Raw genomic sequence first — 20,930 nt, 5'->3', positions numbered from 1 at the left:
CACTAAACATAGTAAATTCTATTTACACTCATTTAAAAACATGCCTAGTGTTTAACACAAATTTCCATTTAACACTGAAAACCTTCTGAATTTAAATATTATTTGCATTTCTGTCTGTTGTGTTCTAGGTCAAAATTTTGAAATGAGAAGCAATGCATATTTGTCAATCCATCAAATTAACAGGTACAACCCTAGTTTCTTAAATAAGTTACTGTTAAAGGTCTTAGGTTAAGGGAAGTGGACAACAGAGAAAAAAGAAACAAAAATATTAAATTTACTATTCATTAGATTAAAACTTTTAATCATGTTCTATAACATTATAAAGTACAGTGAAAACAACAGGAGAAAATGGTACATCGCTTGAAACAGTGAAAATAAAAATAAGCCTCAAACACGAACTGATGTTTTTTGATCTACAGATTTGAACTATAGCCTATACATAAATGCTGTATCTTTACCAAATTAAGACAGCAATGGTAATGGACCTTCTATTAGCAGATTCAGAGACCTAAGGAAATACAGGTATGTTGTGACATTAGTTTAAAAGAAATCAGAATTTTGTTTTAAGTTGTTTCCAGATCTCAGAATGACAGTTATATATTTAAAAGTTAGGAATATGATACCCTGATAGGTAGTGCTGTTACCTCATAGCTCTTGGGTCCAGCATTTGGTTTTGAACTGTGGTGCCTTCTGTGTGAAATTTTGCATGTTCTTCTTGTGTCCATATGGGCTTTCTCCCCCAGACAAAAGACAACTAGTTTAGGTTAACAAGTGTGTCCAGTGATGGACTGACATTCCTTATAGGATGTAGTCTCACCTTGTACCTGTCCGTACTAGGGCTCTGGCTCATTGTGACCATAAGACAAGACCCGAGATAATTTAAATTCACCCTATACTTCAAGATATAGGAACTCTTGTACACATGTTTTGACAATCTTAGCATGTAACCCAACTCTATTTACATTACAGTTAAATTCCCTTAGAAAAGTACTGAACAACCACTGATCATTCCATTTAGTCCCAACACATAGGGAATTAATCATTGTATTTCCAGAAAGTGTATACTGTACTAACAGTTTTGATAGCTATTGCATATAACTGTTGCATCCATCTGAAAACATAGGAAATTTCCTTTATAATAATCATGGATTAAAACACTGTATGTTGCTGTTATATGTAAATCTCCCTAGGAAAAATATGCAATATGCAATTCATTTCACCAAAAGAAGAGAATAAGTATTGTTTTACATATTTTAAGAAAAACTTTTGACGCACAATGTTATTATTTAAACTCCAATCCTGCTATTTTTTCCATAAATTCAATACTGTATTTTAGGACCTAGTGGGAGGGTGTATTCTTGTAACATCTTGAACTTGAAGTCAAATGTCCTTAATACCCTTTTTGTTTTATGTTTTGGAAAAGCACAGAACAATTTTGCATAATTTATTGTTTAAAAATTTTCTGTAAAGATTTAGAAACTGTTTTAATATGAGCCTATATAGAAAAATGGGGTTTATGAAACTGAATCTGTGAATTTTGAGAATTTGGAAGGTTTGAAGAGTGTCAGCCTTTGAACCTTACAGCACTGTATGTGTGTGTCTGTTGTCCTGGACTTGCCTATTTTAAAGATCCTGATACAACACTCCCAAGTGGCTGTCACAATACATATGCTCTCATTAAAAAAGGTTAGTGTAATGAATTAATCTGTGATTTAGGCGTACACTCTAAAGAGAGTATCAATTAAAAGTTAAGTTATCAATCTGTAGGCAATGTTGAATTTCAGGGGTAAATGAAGGCAGGAAAGTGCCTTTATCCTACTGGAAGACTCATTCTTAACAGCTAACTGAAATACTTGAGACTCAATGCACACATCTGCACTATGCACTTTTTGCATAATCTACCATGTTTTTTTCATTCCTACTTATTGATTGTTCTGTTATTATTCTTTTTTATGCTTGTAATGTACTATGTACATTGTGTGGTGTTGTCTGTTGTACCATCTCTTGTACTGTGTATGTACATATGGCAATAAACTCCTTTATCTTCCTAAGTGAGTGATTTAAAAACTAAAAAAGCATTCTGCAAATTAGATTTTCAATACTTCTGTTTTTAAATATAATAATATATAAAAATATCCTAAATTCTTTTACAATATTAGTTGTACAACAGTTGCCTGGAAGTAATTTATAATTATCCACGACAAGTTAACTGGAAAAATAACAGTAATTCAAATAAAAATAAAGTAATATTAACTCTGCAATCACACTTCTCTAAAATACAGAATGCATATCACAATCCTAACTATCAATATTTAGATTAGGCTGATCTATGAACTAAGCCTGGAGTTTTATTTGTTTTAATTATTTCAAATGTTCTAGGCTATACATTTAAGAACTATATATATATATTGATCAAAATTATAAAACATACATTCCATATGTGAATTAATTTACACAGTTAAGGAGCATGACAGTTTAAATCCCTGAATTTATTTTAATGGATCATTTTCAGGTTTTAGTTTTTTTTCTTGTTCATCTGAATTATTCTTGGTTTTCCAGAGATTTCCAAGAACTATTCCTAAAAACAACAGAAGTCCAAGATAACGATTAGATTCAAATTTTTCCCAGCAGTCTTCGGGCTTATTGATATCCAGTGAGTAAACCTGTGTAGTGAAAAATTAAAATAACAGGGCATTATAAAAAGAATATATTGTTTTGCAAATTATGCAAATACAGATGCAGCCATTCAAAATGCTCGGTCCAAACCCGCGGTACGGTAAACTACCCACAAGCCACCGCGGGGCACCGCGGTAAGTGATTGGCTGGCCAAAATGACCGACAGGGGCACTCGTGGTGCATTGGTTGGTAGTGAAAAGATTTAATCATTTAATGTCTTTACTGTGCACATTTTAATCCGCTTAGTTTTGAATATTTATATGGAATTTTACCACTAAATGGAAATTTTAGTAGCTGAGCATAAAAAGAAGAGGAGCATAACGCATCTGAAGGTCATAAAAGATATTAATTTAGGAACATAAACATTACTGCATGTACGTAAACTGTACTGTGTATGGCTGGTCTTGGTAGTTTAAAGAAAAAATACACACCAGTCTTCCATTTCTCCCTAAACATTTTAAGCATGAAAGTTTTATGAAACGGTACCCAAATATGCGATTGCTGTATAGAATGAATTTTAATTTCTACCGGACTGTTACATTTCTACCGGACTGTTACACCAACGCATTAGCATGTTAAAGCAATTTCATTGAGGAGCCTAGCTTTCTTAACTAGTAAGTACTGTACTTCCTTGGTTTTGGAGGGGGGAGGTGTCTTTCGCTGGAAATCTCGCCCCCTTCTACTTTGAAAATACCTGTGAAACCGGTTTAATTCGTCACAGCCAGCACTCCCGCAGAGAAGGGGGTTGAACTTGTTAATGTCTAAGCCGGAACACATCATTATATCTAATTTTTGTATTTCTATAAAAAAATCATTTGCCCAGCCTAACACTATTGTTGTTATTGTTTTTATCCTGTAAAGCGCTTGAGGAGCACAGCTTTCTCACCACTTAGATTACTTTTTGATACCATCCTTACACAAAGCAGAAACTTCTTGTATTTTCCGATGACATACAAGTGGAAAGATTACAAATTTTGATCGTCTTTTTTCTGAACCAGGGAAAATCTGATCATGTTTCTCTATAACAATAATAAAAAAACTTTATTTTACATATCACCTTTAAAAGTGGCATCTCAAAGCAATACAGTATATGTAAACCACAGATTACAAAGTAAATACCCAGACAAACGCAAACGCGTTTTTAATAAAATGCTTTTATTCATTCAGCAGAGAGAGAGCGTAAAACCTGGGCGTAACAGCTGTTCCTTTTTCTGATCACTCGCTCTCTGGATAAACGTCTCGCCTGTCCTGTTCTTTGTTTTCCTAATTTGCTGATTATGCCTTCTGCGATCCACTCCTGCCCTCACACCTAAAGAAGACTATTTTAAATTTCTTTGCGCGGTCCATTGTGCAATTAACCCTTGTATGTGCTGTCCTTAAGGTGATATCACATAAAGGTGATATGTAAAATAATGTTTTTTATTATTGTTATAGAGAAACATGATCAGATTTTCCCCGGTTCAGAAAAAAAGATCTAAAGTATACTAGTTTGTCACTAGTATACTTTTAATACAGTCTTTGCTGTGCTCTTGAGATCCTTGTGATATTTCGAGCTCTGGTTCAATGGTAAGTGTCGCAGTTTAAATCTCTCTCTCTCTCTCAATTCAATTCAAGGTGCTTTATTAGCATGACAGATGGGTACAATCAGTGTTGGGTATTTACTTTGCTTTGAGATGCCACTTTTAAAGGTGATATATAAAATCAAGGCTTTAACTTGCTTTAACTACGCAAGTCTGAGTTCTTGTGTCTGTCCTATCCGAACCCGAAAGTATTACAATATGTATCTTTATAGCAGGTGGTGTACAGCTTTTTAGTATAGATTACACTTTTCTAAAATGTATTTAAAAAATAAAAACGATTACAATCTAATCTTTCCACGTTTGATCCCAAGATCCCAAGAAAAATAAATCTAAACGGGGAGAAAGCTATGCTGAAAGTTTATTAAGATACTTAGAAGACAAAGATATCAATTTATGTTGCATTTGTCTGATTGTGAAAAACACATCAAAAAACACATATATTTAAACCCGTGTTTGCAATTTAAATCAAAACGCGATTTAAATCAATATAAATGTTTATATTGTAACGCCTAGGTGACTATTCATTGTTATTAAAATGACTTAAATTCGATCATGTTGTGATATTTAGAAATATAAATTTGTTTGGTGCGAGTGAGGTTTTATTTAATCTCTGACCAAGGGAAACATTTCATTTTTTCAAAGAAATGTTTGTTAAAAAAAAAGTCATGGCTCCAGTGGGATTTGATCACAGACCGTGTGACGTGGGAGTCAGGAACCTAACCCACAGCGCCACCGGCAAGGTCACATGCAGAGTGCTGAAAAAGAACTACAGAAACATTATCAACAGACAATGTACAGCATGTACTATTCTTGTGTTGCGGTACATGAATATAATTATATCGTTATTAATTTCTTTAGATACGTGATTCCATATTATATTCCCTTTTAATCAAATTCTAAAAGTATGCTTGTTGACTCCGGTATCACGTTAGTTAAGGACTTCGATGCTTAAAATGTTTAGGGAGAAATGGAATACTGGTTTGTATGTTTTCTTTAAAGTACCGAGACCAGCCATATACTGTTTAAGTTCCAAAATTAATATAGTTTATGGCCTTCACACGCGTTACAGTATGCTCCTATTCTTTTTATGCTCAGGTACTAAGATTTCCCTTCAGTGGTACAATTCCATATAAATATTCAATACTTAAACGGGCACAGTTAAGACATTAAATATACATATGCATACTGTATACAGTACAGTTTGCATACGGTAATATGTTTATGTTCCTAAATCAATCTCTTTTATGAGCATGTGAAAGGCATGGTGAATCGATTCTCAAAAATTACTGTACTTTGCATGATTGGAAACAAATACGTGATTGCGAAATGCTGTAGTGTTACTTTTACAAAGACGGTCAATGAAAAAAAGAATGTGGACCAGGGCAATACTTTGAGTTTACAGCTTGTCCAAGGTCATTCATTATTAATACTATTAGTAATATCTTCGTTAAAGACTTTGATGGCGACAGCTCAAACATGAGAGGTTGAGCTTTATTAGCTCCACCTTGCGGAAATTCCGGATACTATTATTTTAATTGCGGTATTATAGGAGAATTTACGGTAACTCGCGGTAGACCACGTAAAGCGCACCGCAAAATAATGCGGTATCGCCCACGCATTTTGAATGGCTGCATCTGTATATATACAATTATGTATAGCTTGCATTTAAAGCGACCTTGCATACTCAAACACTTGTATCTTGAAAACAACAGCAGTGGATAGTGAAAACCGTTTACCATGTACTTCATGGCATCTTTGTCTTACCAGCACTTTCCTCATTTACCTAATTATGTTCACCTTGGCTTATAATGCTGCCCTCCAGGCCTAGTTCTTTACACCCCTTGGTTAAACTTACCATTTGTCTATTATAGAACATAATCCTACCTGATACACTAGATGAATGGCAACCACAGAAAGCGCTCCATAATAGGGTAAGGTCTGGTGTGAGTTTATGCCAGTCAGAATAAGTCCTGACAACATGGCCACAGAGAACCCAGTCAGCCATGGCTTTGTCTGCTCTTGGAAACAGAGGGCAGTGGATTTCACACCCACAAGAATATCATCAGCTTTGTCCTGGAGAGAATTCACAGATGTATTTATCATCAACATTGACATCTTGGAAAATTATAAGTATTAATATAAATATCAGTTTTATAAAATATTGCTGAAGAATAAAAAAATGCCAAAAAACATTTACTCTTACAGATAATAAACTAGTAGTATAACAAGTTAACAATCACAAGAGAATCAATGCCAAGTCCTTTTCTCTGAAAAGGACTTGGCATGTTCTGCATGATTTATTTCCATGATACTATCCTAACATTTCTGTTCTTTATTTTACAAATATGCTTATTTTCTACATTAGAAATATTAACATATAAGTAAAAGCACTGCGTTAATGATCTTTATTTTTTTTAAAAAGAAACACTAGTAAGTAACTTGCATACAGGTAACTGAGGACGTACAGTATTTTAGTCTTCTAAGTTTAAGTTTCAGTAAACTAGTAATGAGGAAATAGCGTCTTTTTAATCCATTACAGAACCAGATGAATCAACTGAGAATTAATTCTTATTCATAACAATGACGTGAAGAGTACCCATTCATAAAACAAACCTTTTATTGGAACAATCTGAGTGAGGTACAGGGGGTCCCAATAATAAGTAAAGGTTATGTTCCTATGTAATGCAACGTATAGCAAAACAACTTATAAAGGAGAATAAATATCCACGTGGAAAAATGTTATTAGTTTCATACTACAGCTTAGACAGATGCATTTTCATGTGATGTACTAATAACACAATAAAAAATAGAAATAAGACAAGTTTGTTATTATTCTTGTAAACAGCTATGGTGTACTTCCTGATGGAAGTTTATTTTCACAGTGAGACTCAAACTAACACGTTGCCTCTTTCGAATATCACTTGACTTTGCACCAACATCTGATTTCCCAGTCATGGTTAAGGAATTACACAAATATATTTGTGGGTTCACTTTAAAACTGAAAGATAGTAAGGAGGATGATGTAAATGATTGTGGTTTTATGTCGTGGCATATTACCAGTGCCTGCCACCCAGCCACCATAATACTCAACCGTCCTATGTTGATGGCTTTTTATGCCTTGAAATATGGTGTAAGTGCGGATCTGTGCATTGTGTAATGAATTTAGTTTCCAGAATTAATATGACAACGTATATGCAAAGGAGTGAATATTGAGGCAACTGATAACAGCGATCCTTTGTACCTTGCTCAAGGTTACAGCAAGTGTCCAACCCAGGATTTGATCCCCTAACCCCTCTGGTCTGGAGTCCAGTAGCCTAATCACTCTGCCACACTACTGCCACAAATTAAGTTAGTGAAGTAAGCAATCCAAAATGTGGAAGAAAGGAAAAATGTTAAAATGCTGTACTGCAGCTTTCTTAAAACTGTATCACATATTATCATACAGTACCTGATGGGCATAGACAGTGTCGTATATTAAAGTCCACATAACTCCAGAAACATAAAGAGGTAGGCAAACTGACCAATCACAGGAGCCCATCACAGCAGACCACCCTAGCAGGGCTCCCCAGTTAAATGTAAGGCCTGAAAACACATAAAACAGAACAAAATGAATTCACAGTCATGAGTTTGCTTTAATGTAAGTAGATATAAAGACAGCTGATGTCACAAACATAACAGTTTTTATTTTCTGTACCAGAAAGTAATATATGAAATGATCAAAACCCAAGTAGCACCCATGGTCTCCAGTATAATAGAATACCAGATGATCCAAATATTTCCTTCAATATTCAGGTAATATTCATGTCTGTCAATATCCTCCTGCAATGTTCTGGGGTAACACTGAGTGCTATCGATACTGGCAAAGGTTCTTTGTTTTTTAATTACTTCACTGACATTTCTCTGGGTTTATTGCTTGAAATTGCTTTTACAATATGGTATTCACAGATAGAACACCCCAAATAAACAGTCTCTTCCCAGCAGCAGTAGCAGAGGCAGTAGTGCCTCTTTCTGAGCTCAGTTTGAACCCTACAGTTTACACCGTAATAGAGGGATCAGCTATGCCTACAGATGACTTTGACTAGGATTCCAGAGGCAGCAGCACATAATTAGGTATCAGGCATGGGTTTGTTTCAATAGACTACAGTATCCCCTCTTCCCATCCAACAGTATGATCCCTATGAGGAGCCCGAGCCTGTTAGTTTGCAATGTTGTCAATGTCAACCTCGTCATCGTCATCAGCATTCATAGAAGCAGTAACCCAGAAACAAAAAACAGAAAGGATGGCAAATTACAAATAAAACCATGCTATGATTTTCAATTAGTTTCCCTGTCCTCACAAGTGTCTTGCATGAATTATTAGAATACAAAGAAACAAATATTTCAAATGGAAACAAATATATAGGTTCTTAGAAAGGTGACCACTGCATGTTATTTTTTAAAAGTTGGATTAAAAGCATGCTTATGATGCATTTTTGTTCTTATAGACTACTCTTGCTTTACAAACTAAATACTGTATTCTAAAACGAAATCTAGCTAATACTATTCTCCACCATTCATCATGTTTTAAAAGCATTGCAGATATATATATTAAAACTAGTCTCAAGAAGTATGTCAAATCTTTTTTTTTTAAAAAATCACAATAGCCAGCTTTGCATCTTGATATCTGCATTTGGATTGCACAATGGGGTGTTAACAGACAAATCTGAAATCATCATGGCTATTAAAGACTGCTAACCTTTCCTTGTTCCAATCTCAGCTGCCTTTTCTTTAATATGCTGCCTTTGTAAACCTCTGTGATATGTTTCCTCAAATAACAGCTTATTATTTGTAAGTCATAAAGATTCATTTCAATTTAGAAGCTTTATATCAGCAGCTGGAATCTCAAATAACCCCTGTCTGATTTATTAGCTTCCCATAATTTAAGAAACAGACACACCTGGTATAAGTTTAGTATAAAATGTTAAACTTGTTGATAAATTAAGACTACACTGAAAGACAACTTTGTATAATATGCCACATAAGGGGCTTTTTAAAAATTAATTGTGAAGCTTCAGAAACAACTTCTGTGTGAAACACCATATAATGGTTCATAAAAACTTTGAATCTTTTAACCTTTTCAATCTAACAACATGCAAACTAGTTCTAGAGTGACAAATAACCCTTTCTCTGATTAGGTGTTCTTGATGCCTAATGAGAATGAGCTTTTACCAAATTATAAAAATCTGAAAAAATGTTAATGGTGTCATTACTTGGTTTTAATGGTTTTACTTGTATTAGATATATAGCTTTATAATAGCCATTTAGAGCCATTAAACAAAAACATAAAAACAAGAAGCAACCTGATATCTAAAAGATATATCTAACTCTTCTAGGTACATGGTTTTATTTCTGTAGACTTACCCAGTACGAGCTGTGGCCAATATGTAATTCTCTTCATTAAAGGGTAAGTGACAACCAGAGACAATGATGCAGCTCCAAGGGCAATACTGTAAGTCATGAGTAACAAGATCATAATGTGAAAAACAGTATGGTGCATCTTCACTGTGTTAATTAATAACAGATGGCAGCATACATTAAATACAACAGGAGCATGATGTCTACTTAATGGGGATGAGTGAGAATGGCTTTGAATTATTTAACTTCACCCTGCAGCTCACAATCCACAATCCACTGAAGCTAAGCAGGTGTGAGCCTGGTCAGTACCTGGATGGGAGACCTCCTGGGAAAAACTAAGGTTGCTGCTGGAAGTGGTGTTAGTGGGGCCAGTAGGGGGCACTCACCCTACAGTCTGTGTGGGTCCTAATGCCCCAGTATAGTGATGGGGACACTATACTGTAAAAATAGGTGCCATCCTTCAGATGAGACGTAAAACCGAGGTCCTGACTCTATGTGGTCATTAAAAATCCCAGGGCGTTTGTCGAAAAGAACATCCTGGCCAAACTTCCCATTGGTCTTTACCAATCATGGCCTCCTAATAATCTGCATCTATGAACTAGCTTAGTCACTCTGTTCTCCTCCCCACTGATAGCTGATGTGTGGTGAGCGTTCTGGTGCACTATGGCTGCTGTCAAATCATCCAGGTGGATGCTGCACATTGGTGGTGGTGGAGGGGAGTCCCCATTACCTGTAAAGCGTTTTGAGTAAAGTGTCCAGAAAAGCGCTATGCAAGTGTAAGGAATTATTATTATTATTTTTTATAAGAATTAAGATTTGTTTTTTTAATAATTTGTTCCACTAAATAATCAGTAGCAAATGACTTTTGGCACACAAATACTGTTTATATCTGATAAAACAGTGTTACTGGGACTAATTAAAACAGCAAGATGTTGTCCAAGTTGGCGCTCTAGATTTTACCACACGATTTTTACCATTGACTGATTTCATTACCAAGCAGACCTTTTTTGCATTACGTGTGTTGCTTCAGATTTTAAAACAAACAGTACTAGAATTGATATCTTCTAGATCAATAAGCTCTTGGTAATATTTCAAAGACATTTTTTACTGACCCTCTCTTACACTGTCTCATTGCTTCCTTTATTAATGGATGCCACTGTGCCTATTTTATTCAATATGACAAGGAAAAGCTTTTAGTTGTAGGTTTAGAATTTGTAACATTTTATTTAAAATATTACACAAGACAACTGAAATCCAACAAAGCAAAAACAACAAATGAAAGAAAAGAAAAAAAGTTGAAAGTGGCGGGGGAGGACATTGAGATAAATCTGCCAAATACAAACCTTGGTGCAGCTGAACATAACTGTTGCACTCAAACTATGTTTTCTAGCTGTACTGCTTTATATAAATGAATTATCAATTCATTTCATATGCTGCTCTTAACTCACACTGTAAAGTTGAAGATTGTTCATTCTGTTACATATACAGTATATGCTCTTATCATTGGTCACATTAACTTGCTGTATGTCATGCTGATGAACCTTTATACTGTAGGAGCAGAACTGCTGTATGTTTCAGATCACTGTCCTAAACAGAACGATGTGTAGATCCATAATGATCCCTAATGTTATTGTTTTTAAATAAACTAAGTAAATGCAGATCACAAATGTATACAAATAGACCAGTTTAAAAAAATACTACAGTCTGTTCGGTTATTATCTGCTCTCTCCTATTGTGAGTTTATCCCTGAGCTGTAAAGTTTCAATGAACACCAGAGATTACAACAAATACTTACTGAATTGAAATATACTGTGTTTCTCAGTAATTTCATCTTAAGTTTTAGTTGAGCAGTTTTTAATCATATCGTTTTATTTTCTAAACACTTCTGGTTCATTTAGTTTCACTTCCTCTGCAAGCAATTATAACATCTGTAATTTTAATAATTTTTGTTTGTATATAATACACAATGTTTCTTTGCAATGTAATGGAAAATGAAACTACTCATCATATAAACCCATCTCTAAGCACTGCTTATAGATTTTAATTTAGCTTGTTGCACTAAATATATGAAGCAAAAAACTACATTTTCCAGTATCCCACATATTCCATTGTCCAATCAGAGTGATTGTGGGTCAGTGGCAGAACTGTAACCTGCCATATGGAAGGCCCAGGTTCAATTCCCAGCCAATGCACAAGCTGTACTTACATTGACATGGGGATATTAAAGACTCTCTCTGCAGTAATAAGATAAATATAACATATACTATATTGAAATTTTTGTTAATTTTAAAAATTACACTAGGTTAAATATTACTAATAAATGTAGTAATAACTCAATTATAAACAAACTGAATCACCATTTGCATTAAAATTGTATTTGGTTTGAATAATTGTATACAATTCAACAGAATTTCATTCAATTAATACATTCATAATAAATAAAACACAGATTGTGAGGATAAAAGCATGTTTATGTTGTTACAGTGAAAAGGAGAGCTCACAAACTTTTTCCCAAGTACAAACCTTTAAAGTGTAAAGCTAGCAAACGTGGGAATCTTGCTATGAGGGAATTAAGAAAAGCTCTCAAGAATCTAAGGACAATAGTCAAACATCTAGCTAGTGTCAGCATTTGTAGTTCTCAGCACCAAATTAAGTGTTTATTTACATCTGAGACTCACTGACCAAAATAATCGTCTGGTTTATCTTGGTTAATTAAGTTCTGGACAAATGATTAGTAGTCAGAAATAGAAAAATAGAAAAAAAAGCATGTGCCATGTGAGAGTCCTTGTCCAGATCATCCATAAGACCAAATTCAGTGGTCTTTTAAGTACTTGAACCTTTAAGAATGCATCCATTATTTGATCTGTTAAGGAAACTTTTGATATCCTGAATGAAGGATCTGTAGGTTAAAATTGGCCACTTCTGGTTTGTGGATGAATGTTATCATAGAGGGATAGGTTTCCCATTCACTTTGCAGCATCCTGATTCACATATAGAGAGATTTAACTGTAGGTCTTATTCTAGTTGGTATGGAAGGCAGATTTATCTCCCCTGTTGGTCTGTGTAAGTGTTATATGTGATATGAACACTTGGTAGCAGTCTAGGGTTTTTCTGGTTGGTCAGAAAATAGGCATCCGGGAAGCCTAGTTTGTAAATAGAGGAACTTGTGGGTTGTATGCTGTTTAGCGTGTCATTGTGATTGTTAATAAATATTTATTTAGCCCAGCCTGGCTGACTTACTACTCTTCTCCAAAGCTGTGCCAGAGAACAAAGAACTCAGGTGCCTCTAATTATATTAACCTCTTTGGTATATTCTAGGCATATCTTTTACACTCTTTAAATACAGTTTGGAGTTGAATGTAATCATTGTATTTAATTTATTTTGCTGTATGTACTGTGTTCATACAGTATGATTAGTGCTGTAAAACACTAATGGGTTGATAAACATTTAAAACATTACTGATTTGTCTGACAACTGCAGTACTTTAAGGATTAACTGTGCCACCTGGCTGTTTTAGAGAGTAGTGCAGTCCTGTGCAGTCTAGATTAGTTCTAGATGGCTGTTTCTGTGTATACTCATAACTCTTATCACTTAACTCCCTAAATGCTCTAAAATGGAAGATTTTAATATAACATTAAATAGATTTTACTCTTCACCCAACCCCCAAGAATGCAGTTTTTGACTGCATTAAGACCTGTCAGTAACTGGGGCTCAGTGGTTTAGTTACGACAGACACTGTCCTTACAAAGTGCGGTCCTAAGGATTTGCTTATATGAAAACTGCAAGCAAGTAATACCGGAGGATTTACTGCTGGGTTACAACAAAAATATTTGAAAAAATGACCACCACTAGCACCATGTACACCCTTTATAAATCAAAGAAAACACTAATTAAACCTATGTTAGAATGTGTATTTCTACATTCTTCACCAATAACCTAAATACAATAGTTAAAAATGCTAAAAGGAATATTTAATTCTATTTGCATTAGTTTATTACCTGCTTAAAACCCTGTGCTATGAGTGACTGTATATTGTTTTAGCTTAATTTTCCATTTGTAAATCAATTGCCACGTAAAAATATATTTTAAAGGCTGATCATCAAGAAAGGCACAAGGGAAGCAAAATAACATTGTAACATATTGAAGAGATAAAGATGCACTATACTATATAACATCCCATCACATTCCCTATTTCACATTCACCTTTAATAAGTCTTGCTTGAAAAATATACTAAGCACAAAGAACATCAGAGAATCACACAGAACACAAAAAGATATGTATGACACATGAAATAGCATAAAAGTGCAGCTCTTATAAGTTAGTCCTTTAAAATGAAGAATGAGGTGTACCTGTAGAAATTCAAGCAAAGCAGGATGCCTAGGGCTGCACTGAGCTGCGCCCCCAGGAACATGAAGGCCTGCAGCTGGGTGATCTCTCCTGAAGCAATAGGGCGACTAGCAGTCCGGGAAACCTAAACAGAGTGACAACAGGTTGGATCACTCTAAAATCCAACAATTAGAAAAAACACAGCAGTTTATCTATAAACTATCTATAAAAAAAATCTATAAACTACATGTTAAAAGAATGTGTGACATACATCTATAAACTGAACATCAAAAGACACATCACTCTATTTATGCACTTGTGTTATTAGACATAGCTTAAAGATTTTGGATGTTGATTAAATATTTTTGCATCATTATGCTTAATCATTCATGACTGATCATGAAACACTTGAGTTTACAGCAAAAGCGCTAAATCAACTAATTGGTGAGCTAGAGTTAATTTGGCACAGGTGACGAGCTTATTGAACCTCTTGAAAAACAAGAAAGAAGGAAACAATATGTGCTAACAAAAGAATTATAGCTTCATATAATTGGTATACTGGAGGCTGGACTAAATCAGCATAATGTTGCTGATTTAGTCCAGCCAGTATTGGGATGACCACGACCAGTATTATCGGGACTCAACTTATCGGGATTGACAGCAACCTATTTTGATCAAGTCAAGTGACATCACTAGCTGCCCTTCCTGTATATTAACCCTGATGCTATAGTATTCCAGCAATAATAATAGTAACACAGTCTCATGCTGCTCAAATGTGTATAATGTTTTTTCTTATAAAAAAATTGAAAAATAAAAAATCTAAAATAAAAATGCCATGGTCACCAGAGGCCTACTGAACACCAGCTAGGATGATGAGGTATGTAGGGCTCATAGACCAGTAAACTGACATAAGACTTGTTGTTGATCCTAGCCTGTCTCTAGCCTGTGACTTATATAAGCTGATAGATAAATGTCAATCAAAATAATGACATTTCTTATGTAACATGTATTCAATCAAATATCAGTGCACCTGTTCAAAAAGATTGTAATTTTCCTGATAAATTTGTGAATTTGCCAGGACTAATAGTGATAATTTTCATCTGATGCTCAGTACTGTATTATGTATAAACTATTCATTTGTAAAACTAATCTTTTTGATCTTGGTATCTTAAAATGATGTTGGTTTTGATTCCTAAATGGAACAAAAAAACAAAACAATATTTCAATAATATAACAGACTACAATTATACACCAGGACACTATTAAATGGAAAGTCCATGGTTAAAACAACAGCAATGTGTGAAAATCCAATGGTAAATTTGCCAAGGTATCCTGCCATAAGAGTGGTATCAGCCATTTCTGATCACATAGATTTGCCAATTACCTGCTGTATACTGAAACTTCTTAAGGTACAGTATACATCTTAACTAGGCAAAAGAGAACAAAATAAGTCAGGTAATAAACAGCACCAATTAATTATTGAAATAACAAAACTGTTTTTTTCAGAATTCATTATTTTGTAAAACCCAATGATCCATTAAATTCTATGAATCTTAAGGTACCTTCTTATCAAAGTCCTTGTCCCACATGTCATTAATAGTACAGCCAGCACCCCTCATTATAAGTGCTCCAGTACCAAACAGTGCCAGCATGAAGAGGTCCGGGAGACAGCCAGCGTCTGCTGCCAGCGCAATGCTCCAAGTGCAAGGTAGGTACAACAGCCATGTTCCTGCACAAGACAACCCAACTGAATACCACATACCCACAATTAGCCTAAGCCAGCACACTAATACAGATAAGTAAACCTGTTCATGTTTATATCAATACTAGTTTTCTCTTCAAAATATACAGACATCCAAAAAGAGTTAACAGTCAACAATCAAAGAATATTGTGAAATCTGAAAAAAAAACAGGCATTTCAGTGATTGCTGCTTAAAATGAGCTAAACACCGGAATAGTAAAATAATACTATATCTGTAATATAACTGCTGCACTAATGATCCAATAGCCTGAGAAATTCTCAAATACGTGGAGAATAATTTTTCCTTAAAATAAATTACTGATCAAGATATGCAGATGATGTGTATGTATTGTTGCTTTATGTATATTTAAATTTATTTTTTAAAAGGGTAAAAAGGTATTTGCACTCACCAATAGGTTTGTCTAGCCTCATGAGTCTGAGGTAAGGCTGCACAGACACTGGTGCTGAGTTCACAATGCCAGCTGCTGACAAGGTGAACTGTCTTCTCCAGCTTGTCAGAGTGTGCATCTCAGACTGTAGAATTAGACAATGTCTTTGTGTATGAAATGCTGCATTCATATAAACTGTGTATGAAGAGAAGGATACAGAAATTGCCTGCTTCCATCTCCAATGGCACTGCTTTGAAAAACTTGGGAAGCACGATCCAGGAAAAATTCTCTTCCAGGAGAGCAAGGCTAGTTGGGTTGAAGATTTGAGAAAGATCATGATGTCAGTCCTTCGCAAAGGAAAGTTGTACCTTAAAGAGAAAAAAAAATATGCCTATTAAGAAGTATTATGTAATCAAATCAGGGATGGATATATTTAAAGAAAGACATTATTTTATTGGAGATATTACTCACACTGTAGCTTGAGATGGTAAAGTTGCTAATTACTGTTTCTTTGTTAATTTATGTCAGAACACCAGCTACAGAAAACGCCTTATCTGATTTTTTCCATTACAATTGAGTGAATACAAGAGTTAAGAGAACAATTAGGAAACTCTGATCATAATACAGGATGTTTTGAAATAGATCTAGAATACATATATGAATACAAGGAAGAGCAAAAATGCTCAAACAGATATTGTTTTAATTATATGAATCAAGCCTTAGCCTTATACCGGATTTGGACAAGTATTTGAGCCCTAGCTTTTCTATTCACATTCCCTCTTTTAACTGATTTGTCTAAATTTAGCTTAGTTAATTCAGTTCATCTTACAAACATTAACAGCTGCAAAACAACTTATTGTTGCCTAGATCCCATCCCTACCTCTTTATTGAAAGATTTATTGTAAATTGTATATTCGTTACACTTGCCTCCCAGATATCTGCCCATTAACTGTTAACATCAATCAACAGTTCCCTTTTCATGGGTTCCTAAAGCCTTAAAGAATCTATCACTCCTATACTGAAGAAACCTGGCTTGGACAATAATGATGAACTACAGACCAATCTCTAATTTACCATTTCTATCTAAAGAATCTAGTTGCACATCAACTACAGGGACATGTGATAGCTAATGACTTGTTTGAGCCATTTCAGTCTCGTGTCCCCTCAAATCATAGCACTGAGACTGCTCTTGTGAATCTTGTGAATGATTAATTTATTGCCTCTGACCTGGGGGCTATAAGCATCCTCATGCTCCTTGATATTAATGCGGCTTTTGATACAGTATATCATTCGATGTGCAAACATTCTTGTCTATCAATGGTACTATATTTAACTGGTTCTGCCTTTATCTGACTGTCAGGCTGCATTTTGTTTCCCTTGGTCATCATAAAGCCCCATGGCCCAAGTTAATTACAGTGTGCCACAGGGTTCAGTCTTGGGCCCCAGGGTTTTAGTTATGGAATCTAAACTTAATGCAGGCTAGTATGAAACAATCATCTTAAGCATTTTCTATTCATTGTCATTCTCAGACATGAAATTCAATGTTGTCCTGAAAAGGCTTCAAAGATCAGATATAGCCAGATATCTTTAGTACCTTCTGTGAAATTGCAGTCATTCTCAAGAACCGCAAAGTGCATAAAATTACTGGACAAAATACCCTATAAAGGAACAAGTAATAGGTTTATTCCATGCTGAAAAAAAGAAGAAAGAAAACACAACGTTTTGGCCATGGAGCCTTCTTTGGGTGTGTGGAACAAGTAATAGGTTTATTCCATGCTGAAAAAAAGAAGAAAGAAAACACAACGTTTCGGCTGTGGAGCCTTGTTCAGGTGTGAATCTAATCTAAGTGAATCTAAGGAGCCTTCTTCAGGTCTTCACACCTGAAGAAGGCTCCACAGCCAAAATGTTGTGTTTTCTTTGTTCTTTTTTTCAGTATGGAATAAACCTATTACTTGTTCCTTTGCAGCCCATGCATGCTGACACAGCTACCCACCTGAAAAAATACCCTATAGCAGGGTATACTATACTATAGTAGGGTATTACGTTAACTGCCAAGAATCTGAATAAAACTTCTGCAGCCCATTTGAAAGAATCCAGAAAAATTAAAAAGTGATGCTATATTCTCCAACTGACATATTTATTCTGAACAGTTTTGAGTTCTGTTTTTGGGAGGGAGCATTTTGGGCATTTTTACATTTGCTGATATGCATTTACATGTACTGCAAAAAACTTTCTTTATAAGCAAAATTAATATTTTCTGATAGGTTTGCAATTTACAGTGAGTTTGTTTCTCAACGGATGTAAAATCAATAGACACACTTTTAGATGTAATTTACATTTTAAGACATACCTTCATAAACAATTTCAGGTTTTTTTTAATGCAGATTGTCTACTATAATAATAATAATGATGATGTTTATAAAAGTAAATTGAAATATATGCTATACATTATATAACATGCCCTTTGGTATTTGATGCGTTGTGATGGAGACTTGATACCCCAGACAATTCCATCACGGGCACTCAATAAGGAACAATGTACCAGTTGCATTAAATAAATGAATTTTCCAACGAAAAGACTACAATAAATCCGGAAAGGGAAATTGTTTGTGTTCGTGGTAATTTTCCAAACAATAGACATTCTTCCCTTAAGTCTTTTTAACTCTCTTCATACAGTAATTTACATTTTACATACTGTATATGCAACATTCCTGAAAACAACGAGCTTTCCGTGGGGGTTACTTACTGACCGACAGTTTTCACTGGGTAAATTCACGAACCAAGCTCTTAAGTTAGAAATTCTCCGCCGGTATGTAGATTTAAAGCATTTTTTAACTTTAAAATAAGTAACAAAACAAACAGATTTTATAACGATACATTATTTCCAAAGTTATTGAATTTACAATGAATACAAAGCATTTAACTGTCTGTTTGCATTCTTCCTACTTTGTGTAACTGCTTTCTGGTCCCCTGAGCAACACTTCCCATTACTTTGGTTCTCTTTTTTCAATTCTTAAAATAATTTTGTACTCTTATTTAAAAAATAAATGAAAAAAGAACGCTTCAGAGCATTACGTATATGGCTCCATATTATATTATAACTTCTATTGCACAGTTTAAAGCACAATACATCCGGTATTGTAAAACAGTCATGAAATCCAGTACAGTGGTTTGTTCAGTGCACCCTCTGTCGGATATCAACGATAAAAAAGAACTGTAGGGAACTACAAAAAAGTAATGAAAGTACAGCATTAAAAAATCAATTTCATTATCTCCCTGTGGAATCAGTTGTGACATCATGGTCTACTTGTGCTGTGACAGTGTTGTGTGGGGAAAATAAGATGGAATAAAATAAGGACTTAGATCTCCCAGTGACATAATCTATATGACTTCAAAGGAGGGTAGCACAGTGGCCAAGTATTTTGCTTTGCTGTCTCACAGTGCTAGGGCCCTGAGTTCAATTCCAGACCTGGAATCCTGTGTGGAGATTGAATGTTTCCCCCATGGTCTTGTGGGTGTCTTCCATGGTCCAAAAAGAAAGTGGTAGGTTAACTGGCTGCAAGGAAAATTGGCCCTAGGCGTGAGTGTGTGTGTTTTTGTCTGCCCTGTGATGGACTGGGTATACCATCATGCACAGAAACGTAGAGTATGGACGGATGAAAATATCGCCTTTTGCATAAAGGCAAATTGAAATATATGGAGTAGCCACTTTGAAAGTAAAGACTGTCTTGGAATAGCCATTTACAGTGCCTTCAAAAATATTGAGACCTTTCCTAAGGTGTGCTATTTTGTGAAATCTTTCCTAGTGTAATGCATACGGCCGCCAGTGAGCGTGTAAGAGACGGCTTACCAGAGTGGTGACGTCACCACCCTTCCCTGTGATAGCAGGGGCTGCAGCCGCTGGGCTAAGGGAGATCTCTCTTTAGCTCAACAGGCTGGGTCCCTGTGGAGTGACGCTGGAGGCCCAGGTTCGAGTCCCCGACGGTGGGGGGCCGACCTGATGCGGCAGCGGCAAGGGCGCCCACCTGAACCCCAAAGCGTTACACTATGAAAGGTTATTTTGGGAAATTAGAAAATGATGCACTACATTTAAACGTAATATTTTTTTAAAAAATTAATGCTAAAACTCTGGTCTTCTAAGTGTAAAGATAAGCTATGGTAAACATCAGATAAAAAGGAAACAAGAAATAACTTGATTGCATAAGTATTACAGACCCATGAAGTCAATATCTGGTGGAAACACCTTTGGCAGCAAATACAACCACAAGTACTTTTGGGTAAGTCTCTCTGAACTTTGTTACACTAACTTGTGCAATTTTTGCCCATTTTCTTGGCAAATTTGCTCAAGTTCTCTCAAGTCAGAACACACTTTTTTATTCTTAAACCAATCCAGTGTAATCAGCATACTTAGGAAGACAAATACATACTGTACCTGTTGTGTGGAATGTTTACAGAGATAATATGTGACATTTCAGAGAAACTGGAAGGCATGGATAACCATTGTCAAAAATACTATTCTATTATAGTATTTATGTGGGTTCTAACACATATCTAATACATTTCTCTCAAAATATTCATGGTAACTGAGCAACAGTCTTAAGTATAAATGCTGCTTGTAAATCTTTGGATGCAGACCATGACAGGAAATTGCACTTTTTAGTCATTTATTAAAACACATTTTCAAAGTTTGCTAAATTGCACTGTGACACCATGCACCCCTACGCTTTGGATCATTGTCCTACTGAAAAGTACATTTTCTGGCCATTCCTTTTACAGGGATTTCAGGATACCTATTCAAGAAAAACATCAAAAGCCAAGATTA

The 20,930-nt window shown here is 35.1% G+C and overlaps 1 protein-coding gene across 4 annotated transcripts; it reads right to left on the bottom strand.

Annotated features, from left to right (window-relative positions):
- Positions 1 to 273: 273 nt before the first annotated feature.
- On the bottom strand, positions 274 to 19,065 carry coq2 (coenzyme Q2, polyprenyltransferase). 4 transcript variants are annotated; one of them, XM_088912327.1, is made up of 8 exons: positions 18,859 to 19,065; positions 16,130 to 16,476; positions 15,541 to 15,707; positions 14,002 to 14,123; positions 9,657 to 9,742; positions 7,705 to 7,838; positions 6,141 to 6,329; positions 274 to 2,663 (listed from the first exon to the last, which is right to left on the bottom strand). In XM_088912327.1, the coding sequence occupies exons 2-8, from the start codon at positions 16,443 to 16,445 to the stop codon at positions 2,490 to 2,492; spliced, it is 1,188 nt and encodes a 395-aa protein (XP_088768453.1). In that variant the 5' UTR covers positions 16,446 to 16,476; positions 18,859 to 19,065; the 3' UTR covers positions 274 to 2,489. The 4 variants fall into 4 exon arrangements, with proteins under 4 accessions (XP_088768453.1, XP_088768456.1, XP_088768454.1 ...); XM_088912330.1 differs by having other exon boundaries at positions 18,855 to 19,061; XM_088912328.1 differs by lacking the exon at positions 18,859 to 19,065 and adding an exon at positions 17,703 to 17,741.
- Between the last annotated feature and the right edge of the window lie 1,865 nt (positions 19,066 to 20,930).

The sequence above is a fragment of the Atractosteus spatula genome, chromosome 3, assembly GCF_055471065.1.
Source record: "Atractosteus spatula isolate fAtrSpa1 chromosome 3, fAtrSpa1.hap1, whole genome shotgun sequence".
In the NCBI taxonomy this organism is placed as follows: domain Eukaryota; kingdom Metazoa; phylum Chordata; class Actinopteri; order Semionotiformes; family Lepisosteidae; genus Atractosteus; species Atractosteus spatula.
This window is presented reverse-complemented; position numbering and strand designations above follow the sequence as displayed.